The sequence below is a fragment of the Lepisma saccharinum genome, chromosome 29 (genome assembly GCF_977018435.1).
Source record: "Lepisma saccharinum chromosome 29, izLepSacc3.1, whole genome shotgun sequence".
NCBI classification, from domain to species: domain Eukaryota; kingdom Metazoa; phylum Arthropoda; class Insecta; order Zygentoma; family Lepismatidae; genus Lepisma; species Lepisma saccharinum.
In genome coordinates this window covers 9581626-9592807 of record NC_139257.1, presented here as the reverse complement: position 1 = coordinate 9592807, position 11182 = coordinate 9581626, and the positions used below count along the sequence as shown (strand labels likewise).

At 41.0% G+C, this 11182-nt stretch overlaps 1 protein-coding gene across 1 annotated transcript in view; it reads right to left on the bottom strand.

Annotated features, from left to right (window-relative positions):
* Window positions 1-381: 381 nt before the first annotated feature.
* Window positions 382-11182, bottom strand: part of LOC145981195 (sodium-coupled monocarboxylate transporter 2-like) — a 71166-nt gene continuing 60365 nt past the window's right edge. The window contains exons 13-14 of the mRNA XM_083114317.1: window positions 2956-3178; window positions 382-471 (exon numbers count right to left, since the gene is read on the bottom strand). Coding sequence (XP_082970443.1) covers window positions 382-471; window positions 2956-3178 — 313 coding nt within the window. The remainder of the gene's footprint in view (window positions 472-2955; window positions 3179-11182) is intronic.

Sequence of the window (11182 nt, the reverse complement as noted above, 5' to 3'; positions counted from 1 at the left end):
TTCAGTAGAAGCTCGAAGAGAATACCAGCTACCAGGCGAAGACCTCCGGCACTTTTCAGGTCTCAAGCCCGGCTCGAGAGACCAAGACGTAGCTTTCGCCAAGGCCACCGATAACACATGTGCTGGTTGGCCAACATGCATATCGTATGTACCACGGTTTGTAAGTCACAGCCGTAGGTCAGAGCGTCGTTCGGACGCCTTCTCAAAGGCCGTCTCTCCAGACCAGCTTGTGCTTCGTTGCCTGCCACGGAAAGAAGGCCGTGGGCCGTCGAACTCAGGACTCCGAGGACTCCGTGCGCTGTTGCCTGACGTCCACAGTCAACCTCTTGGCCGAGAGGTAAGATGTACATCGTCGACATCCCTTGAATTCTTTCCACTCACTTACTGAAGCCTGTTAGCGAGATTGTATGGGGCCATAAAACGTAACCTTGCTCTACCATCTGACCCGTCACGATCTCCGTAGTTCATGCTCTAGAAACCAGTTAACGCATCAATACATACAGGAATAGGATGAGAAAAAGTGCCAGAAGGGCGGATAAACACAAATGATGAAGGAGGCAGTAAATACTTACCACACGAAAATAAATAACTTGATATTTCGCGATGTTTACCGCATTATCATCGGAGAAGAAAGACACTCTGCTACTTTTCCCTTCTCCGATGATAATTCGGTAAATACCATGAAATATCAACTTATTTATTTTCGTGTGGTAAGCGTTTACTGTCTCCTTCATCATTTGTGTGTGTGTGTATATATACCAGGTGTATAAGCTTAAATCTGCTGTTGTGTAGTCAGAAAAACACATGGTTTGTTCATAGAAAGCAACAAGAAATTTATTCAAAGTACTTGCCCTCGCGAGCTACACATTTTGCTCAGCTCTCGGGCAATTTGTGGATACCACGCCAAAAAAAGTCCTTCTCTTTCGAGGCAAACCACTCATCAAGCCATTTTCGGACGTCTGCATACGAATCGAAGTGCTGCTCAGCGTGGGCGTGGCCCATCGACGAAAACCGATGGTAGTCGGAAGGGGCCAGGTCTGGTGAATAGGCGGGATAGGGTAGCACCTCCCAGTTGCGTGTCTCCAAGTAGTTTTGGACCAGTCTTGACGTGTGCGATGGGGCGATGTCGCGGAGAAAAATCAGCTTGTCATGTCTTTGTTGATAATCCGGCCTTTTGTCACACAGAGCACGGTGCAATTTGATCAGTTGTTGGTGGTAGCGGTGGGCAGTGACAGTTTCACCAGGTTTCAACAGCTCAAAGTCGACGATACCCTGTTGATCCCACCAAACACACAGCATCGTCATCCGGCCGAAGCGATTTGGTCTCGAGGAAAATGTTGATGGTTGGCCGGGATCAACCCACGGAAATATATCCACTTTTCATCGCCAGTCACAATCCGGTGCAGGAAAGACTTTCTTTTTTGTCTGGCAAGCAAGATTTCGCATGTGTTTTGGCGTCTCTCCAGCTGCCGATCGGTCAATTCATGCGGCACCCATTTTCCGATCTTTTGAACCTTTCCCATAGCACGTAGACACATGGAAATGGCTGCTTGAGTAACACCCAATTGCTCGGCAATCATATTTTGTGTTTGGGTATCGTTCTCGTCCAAAAGAGCCTGCAATTGATGGTCCTCAACCTTCCTGAGCCGATTTTCACGCTTCTTGTCGCTCAGGTCAAAATTGCCATCTTTGAACCGACGAAACCAATCCCTGCACGTTGTTTCCGATACAGCACTGTCACCATAGGCCTCCACAAGCATTCGATGCGATTCGGCAGCCGATTTCTTCAAATGGAAGCAGAAAAGCAGAGCTTCCCGCATATGCTCTTTTTCTGGCACAAAACTAGACATGTTTACCACAGGAAAACTGTCTGTTGTTGTCTGCACGTGCTGACGATGTGCACTGATTCGTGTTGGCAGATGTCCAACTCATACAAACACCAGGTATGGCGTGCCCATTGTAGCTTCATACGCTCACTAACGCCATCTATGAGCAAACAGCAGATTTAAGCTTATACACCTGGTATATATATATATATATATTGGAGCAAGGTATAATGACTCCACTCCTTGCCCCAATCCACCAACACCTCAATACGTAGAAGATGGGAGAGGGCCTACATATCGACCATGAATGCAACCACACCCCCAGGCCTGGACAAGGCCACCCAGTAACGCCCCTCATCCCCTATCCACACCCTCACCACCACCTTTCCCCAGCCAACCCCCCCCCCACCACTCACAGTTCTCGACAAGCCTGGCGAAAGAACAATATATATATATATGTTGTGGCACTGTCAACACTTTTTTTTTTCGGGACCTGGCAACACTGCAGGTCATGCTTACTCTTCCTTCTTGTCACCAACTTCTACAACGTCTCTCTACTCCTGAAGATGTGACATACCATCACGAAAATTTGATTTTTTTCTGTGTCCGGTGAGTGTTTCCTCTCTCCTCTTTCACTTTATATATATATATATATATATATATATATATATATATATATATATATAATTTATATCAAATAACCACCCCAACCCGCCACACACACACTGCAATTTCATAGATAGGCAAGCCAACAAGCCATTCAATTCTGTCTGCTCTTTTTGCGAGGCTATACTCTGTCTCCACTATCTCTGGAGCACGGCCAAGCATAGCAGCAGAGAAGGGGTGAAATCGAGTTGGCAGACAGAAGCAGTACGATCGCTGGTAACTGAAGTCGCTTTCCCCCTCCATTGGTGGAGCCGTCTCGCGTCACTACTTGCGCCATTACTTGTTTTCGTTCGCTTGCTCCAGAGATAGCCTAAACAGAGTATAGCAGTTGAGCAGGATTGCGTTCAGTATTCTCCAGGAAATTTTTGACGATGGATCTTCCCTTTATTGAGAATCACAGGAAGTAATGAATATGATTCCTTTGCCACTACATTATACAATGCAAGTGTAGTTTTACACTTACCTTATTTTTGCATTTATATTCAGGTAAATGCAGTATTGTTCTGATCCTCTTTGGCAACTTTGTGAAGAGTAAAAGTGCTCCAGGAGATAGTAAGTCAGGGTTGACAGTTTTAGGGTCTTCAAACTTCGTGAAAAAGCTTACAGCAAGCCCAACCACTATAGTCGTCATCATGCCCAGGGAGCAAAGCCACAAGTAAGACAGCTTGTATAGAGGGAACACGTAGCTGAAATGAAATATATGAAGAGAAAAAAATAAAGTTTTAACACATAACAGGTACTCTTTGTGTAAAGTAGGATGGAGACACTGTTTAGAAAATATTGGTACACTGTGAAACAGCATGGTAAGCGAATTTTAATGCTCAAGGATTTGGATGAAACTTCTGTTTCTCCTTCCATTCTGCTTTTTGTAAAAGTATAAAAGACATTTTAAGGGGCCGGACCCTGTGGCCGAGTTGTTAGCATATCGCGCTGCGACGCCAAGGGTCCCGGGTTCGAATCCCGCTCGGGCTTGGTTGTTTGTGAATGTCCATTCATCAATTTCATCATTTCATCACTCATCCCCATCTTCGCAAATTAGCCAAGAGGCACAAAACGCGAAGTAAAATAAACTAAATCAATCAATCAATCATTTTAATGTCAATCACTGTTTATATTTACAACATGAGAGCCTTTGATAAATAAGTTTGTGAAACAGATAATATGTAACTGAGAGATACGAATTCAACACATGGATAGGATAACTTAGCTCAGAATGTTTATAGTAAAAACTTGAAACAATATCATACTACAGAGCGCTCGAAAAGTTCTCCCACTCACACATTTGACAAAAGGAACGAAGCATTCAAGTTGATGAGTTGGCAACCCTGTCAATAGGGACTGGTATGACCTTGTTTAGATTACTTGTGCCATGGACACTTCTTGGTTCTAACGATCACATTGAAAGTTGATGTGATTGTTACAACCCAGTATCATGTTCCTTACTTCTTAGTAATAAATTCTGTATTTGTAATACAATTTGTATAATATTCAATTAAACGCATTGGTTTGAACATTTCTATATTTAACTCCATAAAACATACACAAGAATCAACAAGTAACCATGAAAACAACAACATACAATAATTTGAATTCATGGATATTTCAGTCCATGGCTCCATACATAACTTCCAAGTAACATATAACACCCGGAAGTGTCCGTGGCTGTACAATTACAGTTTGTCAATAATACCATTTTCGCGTGCACAGGGAATCGCTTTGTTGGAAGCATATTTTGAGTTTGTCACATGAAAATGTGTGCAGAAATGGATCCGGCTCCAAAAAATGGTTTGCCATTTGCCTCACATTTAGTTTACAAAATATTTTTTGTGTATTTCAAGATATAGTTCGCAAATGTATGTATTCATTATGTTGACAAGTTAAATACATTATAAGCATAAAATTCTGAAACTTTGAGTGTGGCAACTTTTCAAACGCTCTGTAGTCTGTCATATTAGCAGATAGTTTTGTAGTACTTGTATAGAATTTCGAAACAATGAATAACACAAAGGGTAGGGGATGTGTGAACTCAAGAAACAAGCGTATTAATTAAAAGTCCTTCGTGAAAGTCATGTGCATTCCATCTCCTGTCCGCCTGAGAGGGCTTGGGGTCAGCACAAGCACACCTATGGATTGTGTCGCACAGCCTCTATGGAGAACATAGTTTCCATTCTGCTTGCTCCAATGCAGAAAATTACGGCTCTATTTTCCGTATCCATATTGAAATATTATTTGAATACTAATTTAGAACATATTCAAAATCCTATTCTTAAACTTACTGTTCCAGCAAGCTGTGTAGTGTTACATGAATTGTTTCCTTATTGATTAATTCTATGAAACTTATTTGCAGACGACCTAAAATTCTTCCAAAGAATAAAAGTTATTGAAGTCTGTGTTTGTCTACAACAAGACATAAATAGATTGAGTACGTTGTGCTTATGGAACGGTCTTTCTTTGAATGCAACAAAATGCAATTTCGTTACTTATTCTAAACAAAAAACGGTCTTAAATTTTCAATATAAAATTAATAATATCAATCTTAAAAAATCGTAAACGGCAAAGGACCTAGGAATGTATTTTGACTGTAAGCTAACTTTCACTCACCATATTAACAAAGTAATAAGCGACGCTTACAAACTTATCAGGTTCATTATTAGAATGGGCAAAGGCTTTCGAGACACCCAAACCCTTAAGGTATTATATTACTTTCAGTGGCGTATACTGGATTAAGAACCTGGGCTATCGCACCAGAGGCGAAGATATAGTACAAGCAATGCAAGCACTGCTTGCATAATTCGAATATCATTTAATGTACTTAATGTTCTAACCGTATTTAGTTTCCATCGCACTCGATTTCGCGAAAAAATGCGGCCGCAAACTCCCCCAGCAGCTCTGTAGCAAGCACCAGCCTCAATGCTTGCAGCCGTTCTGCGGGAAAATAAGGCATCCGAAGGAGTCACATGGCGAAGCGTGAAATTCTGGTGGAACCCGTCCACAAAGCTTCTACAAAAAGCTGTGCTTTCCGAGCTTGCGTGATTCCCGAAAATAGCCGAGTTCAACCGAAAGCAGAAGGATTCATCTATGGGTACGTTGCCAGCAAAAACTAGTAACGAATATTTGTCTTCATGAACACGTAAACAAGATCGCAAATATAATAATAATTGTTAGTCATAAAATAACTAAAAGAAGTTATTATCACTGTTCTAAATTCCATATATATCATATTATATAAATTATATTAAAAATTATTTTCGATTTCGCGAAATTTAAAACTCGTAAAAAATTGACATTGGGAGTTTGGGGCGAGATGGGAAAGGGCGAGCGTTTGTGCTTCCAGGAAGTGGAATGTGCACCCCCGTGAAGGGTTTCCCCAGGGAGGGGAAAGATTCGACGGACCTTGGTCTACACCCTGCGTCCAGCTCAAATTACGTCATTAGTGTTGACCACTACCAGTGTTTGCAACTGCCAAATTATTTACACAGTAATTCAAGTGAGCTATTTCTCAAATTTTACAACTACAATCAATAAATTGCCGGCTTTTGAATAGAACTTGGGGTGAAAATAAAGCTATCTGAAAAAGAACCATCTATTGATATTTGTACACAGCACAGAAGTAAATCGTATACATTGTGAACAGAAGAACATATTTTAAGTTTTATTGTTCTTGTTGATTTCGTGTTTTAAGTCCACTTTATGCACAACAAGGCTAATCGGGACTTGACCTACAGTTTAAAGTGGGTACTAATAAATAAATAAGGAATTCCTTACACATTTAGTCGCATGCGGAAAGTTCGAATATGCAAGACGTTTACTACCATATGAATAACATTACCTGCAATTTTGAAAGTAAATGTGACGTGTGCGGATTATATCGTTTATTTTTAGTAGCGCCACTTCATTATGATATTTTGTCAAATCCAGCGAATGGGCCAATGACGCTATAAACCTCGAACCCCCCCCCCCCCTTTTCGGCATGCCATTGTACTACTTGTTTTGTTGCACTGAAACATCGCTTGCCTCCTTCGCAAGACTACGCTTCGCTACTGTAACGCACCATATCATAGTGTTCGAATGGACAAAAATTTGCTGGTGGGGATGTTTTTTTTTAACTCATTTGGGGTGGCGGATTGAAGTGATGTGACTCTGTGATTAAAAATATATACCTCATAAATAAAGCATGGAAATGTACACTGTCAGTAAGGAAAGGATTTCAAGAATTTCATTCTTATTTGCATAAATGAGAGGCCCATATTGTGAAATATTATGTAGGCCTATATACAAGAATAAAAATAAAATTTCAACCTACCTATTTTCACGATTATAAGTTCGGGTACTCCTTGTTCGCGCAGTTTCGTTGCCCTGAAACTAAGGGGTCCCGGGTTCGATGCATGGTGGTTTAGATACCACTTTAACTGTAGGTCCGATCCCCATTAGCTTATCTGTTCATAAAGTGGACATACAAGAAAAACCCACAACGATTTGGAGCTTATCGTAATTCGTAAGCCGAAAAGACAGCTTGTTAATTATGTCCCTCATTTCAGTTCACTACACAACACATAGCGCATATCATTCACAACAATACAATCCACTCACTATTGTATTCACACGCGCCCTCTAAATAAATTCCACGCACCACGACCACTTGACGCGATCTAGACTAGAACTGGTCCTTGTCATTTCGGTAAACCATTCCCGCTCAGCCAACAATTTACTACTCCCCATTGTATCTAGTTGTTTGAAGGTCAACAACCTCTTTTCCAAATCTTCTGCAAGCGTTCAATTATGTTCTTGTCCCTGCCACATGACACTTTCCCCTTTCCCGCGATAATTTTGCTTCAAAATTCCCCATTCCTGGGAAGATTACGTGCTGGGAAAAATTGGTTTGCAACAATGACACAGACTGTTGAGGAAGTTCAGAGAGTATTTTCCCCGCCATAAGCAACCCTGTTCTCTCTCCTGTAACAGTTTGACCCCACAATTCCCCGATCCTGGGGAAATTACATGGTGGGAAAAATTGGTTTGCAACATTGATCGGAGCTGTGTCAAACTTACCCGTCACCCCCGTGGAGTTGCCCGCCAGCTTGGCAAGCCGTCTCGCGAATTCAAAGAAAGCGGGCAATGTTTCCAACTTCTAAGAAATAGGTTCATCTTCTTATTGAAATGAGAAATTATATGCACATTTTTTGATAGATATTTTTTTCTGTATTTTATTCCCCGAGTCTTGGCTTCGCAGATAGCATAGATAGCCCCGAATATACGCCTCTGATTACTCACTAGTACGCTTAAAACTTGAATTCGGGTCTCTGTAGTAGAGACTACAAAAATAGAGCGAGTACAATCGAAAATGTTCCGTTACATGAAGTACAAACTTGAAGGTACTTATCCCAGATTTGATTTGTACAATAATCTAATAGACGAGCTCCGAATACACAGGCTTGACGATCGAATGACACTTCGCGATCTGCTGGAAAATATATATTGGAAAACTTTGCTCTCCTCTTTGGATATCACAATTTAAATTATGCGTTTCTAAGAAGACGCGACCCAATAATCAAACATTTTTTGTGAATAGAACGCAAACAAACATTGTCAAAAAATCTCCTAACTGGAGAATGACTGTCCTCTACAATGCGTTAGAAAAGCGTAACAAAAATATTGATTTATTCTGTATGTCTTATATGCAATTTAAAAACTCCGTAATGAAAACACTCTCAAATAACGCTCACTGAAGCATGTATGATAACCTGTGTCTCTGTTCCATTATGTAACATGGACTCTCTAACTGGGCGGCAGCCTGTTGAGTTCATTTATGTAAATAAATAAGTAAATATTGTCTAAATTCCTTTTTCTCTTTGTCTTAAATAATATAAATATCACAATTTGAAAATTAACAGAAATTTAGATAAATTAAAGGGGTTGGCCGTCTGGTGGTTTCCTTTTAAAGTATATGTTATTTTGACACTGACAGCTCATTCGTGCTCAAAACCTTGACAGAAACACAGCAGCATATCTCCGCGGTACGAAATGAATCGTTTTACGCTGGAACAACGGTGGGAAATATTGAAAACTTATTTCCAAAGCGAGTGCTGTGTTGCCGAAACAGTGTGAATGTTGAAGGGACGAGACAAGACACGGTACGGGACGAGACTGTGCGTGAAAAGTCTCGTCTCCTCTAGAAAAAATTACAAACAAAATAATTGTTGCGAATGTTAATTTACTGGGAGTAAAGTATTTTCTTTGGAAACTCAAATCAGCGTCTATTACATAAAAAAGGCTACCTTATTTAGTTTTTATACTATTCGGAAATCTAGTATTACTTCCATTTTTCAATGTATTCAAGGTTAGTAATTTTATGTTGTATTAGTACTCCAGATAGAAGTACTTTGCTAAATACAGATTCAGATATCTATCTGTAAAAATATTGTGAGAGAGAAATATTCTCGATAATTTCTTTGAATGGAAAATTTATGAAAATATTCTAAACCTTACGAACATTTTGAAAATTGCGGGCTTTGTTTGCTTTTCCATAGTAACGAAATTTATTATTTGTTTATTCTTAAAACAGCTTAAATATATTTAACGCCTTTAAAGTGAAAACAACTACTATAACGAGTAAACTGCAGTTATGTGAGACATACAAAAAGTTGTTATCGTCACAACACGATTATTCTCACACAAGGAATAAGGAATATTCCACATAAAATCGTGCCATCTAAGAAACGGATCCAAATCATTTTTTGTAGTGTGAAGGAAGTGATTTTTGACATGTAACATCCCTTGCTGTTTGTAATATTTCCCCATCCAAACCCCCTCGCGGTCAGTAACCATATATCTTTTTATTAAGCATTCTGTCTGTTAAAACAGGAAATTTCCCAGCGAAGGGAAAATTCCCTCCCTTCAAAATATTCGGCGAAATGGGAATTCACCTGAATTCTGTGAGGAAATGTAATCAATTTGTGGCATAACTTCCCTGGGTGATCGTTATCCTCTCCTGCTTGTCGCGGCGCTTCGGCACGAAAGATTGCATTTATTACTGTTGGTTCGTTCGCAAGCGACACTTCTCGCTTTTCGCCTGTCCTGTGTTGTTTGTCGCATAAGTCAGACCGAAGGAAGAAGTAACCAGACCAAAGCAACAACCTATGTCACTTGGAAACGAACCTCAGTAATAAATAGATACAACCTTCCGAACCGAAGTAGCACGATGAGCTGCACGTGTCGCTAGAAAATAGTATTTTCTATCACTGCCAATACCAACATCTCATTTCTAATTAATTTCTTGCGTCGGTTAAGCATTCTCTTATTTCTCCATATTTCTGGATGTTCCAACATTTCTTCGATTCTTTAGCAAGCTCTTTTCGAGTTATTTCTGTAAGATTCCCCCTCGCAAAACCTAATTTGCCACACGATGCCCGTAACGAATTTGAAATTTCTTCAACAACTGCTACCCCAAGGGATTCCTTCCATTCATCCTTGCGCCAAACGATGTGGAGGTAGCCACTGCCATTGTTTACTGCAAGACCTCTTCCAGCCATATTTATGACAATCGTCATAAAATTCTCGCCGGCACAAACAGTTCATTCATTGCGACCCCTCTTCTCAAAATCAACAGCTCCATCCTCAGTACTGGTTGCGAACTCCAAAGATTTCGCACCAAAAACCTGCTAATAGGCCAATATAGTTAGATACTCTGCGTTGACGTAAAGCATCTAGATTGGCTGAAGTCAAAGGAGTAAAGACTAAATAACCTTGTGTCGCTTGTCACTTCGATGCGAAACCCTCATGTCGCTTGGGGATTCCACCAATGGAACGCAGGCTCTCGCGGCGTCTCATGCCGCTACGGTGTGCAATACTGCTGTTGATGGGCTAGTTCCCAAGCTGCATGTGTCGCGTGTCGCTTCGATTTGAACTCTCCTTTACATGAAACCTTGCAACCGATGCGACGCAACAAACTATTCGGGGTCGATTGTCGCTTGTGTGTTGTACGGATTAGACCGTTTTCTGAATACTGTGCGTCATGTTGCCTCGGACTGTGAATGCTTGTTAATAAACTGAAGTTGCCTGTGTCAAGTGTGAACTACCCTAACCTCAAGGGAGCTTGCAGACCCAAGCACCAAGCGATACGCGACAAGCGACAAGCACCTGCTTGGAAACGAACCCTCAGTAAATGTGACTTCCCGAACCGAAGTAACACGACAAGGTGTACGTGTTGCTTGTCGCTGAAACTTAATATCGTGCATAGTGTAGCCTCGGTCTGTTAGTTGGTAGTGCATATGGGGTGAATATTTGCCTATATACGAAAGGGGCTTGTGTTGATTGTAACTTCGGTGCAAACTCCCTGTCGCCTGTCGCTTTGGTTGGAAAGCTCCCTTACTGTACGATGGATAAAAAGAGTTGATTGAAGGCAGAAAAACAACAAAGTAGATTTGAAAACTAAAATTGGTAAACGCTGCAAGTGCCAAGTGCCATAATGTGGTAAACGTGAAATGTGGCTGGTAGCCCTCTAAGCTCTGAGACAGGTTAAGTTTGCAGCAGGTTGTATGTATTAATCCGCGTACAAACGGCGCTCAGCATCTCCCGTGCCAGTTTTGCCTCAACTGCCGAGCTGTTCATGTCACAGACAGTGAGAAAATCGGCAGCATTGCAGCGGAACTATATTCTGGGCGCACGTTTGGGTCTATATATGCGAAAAGTTG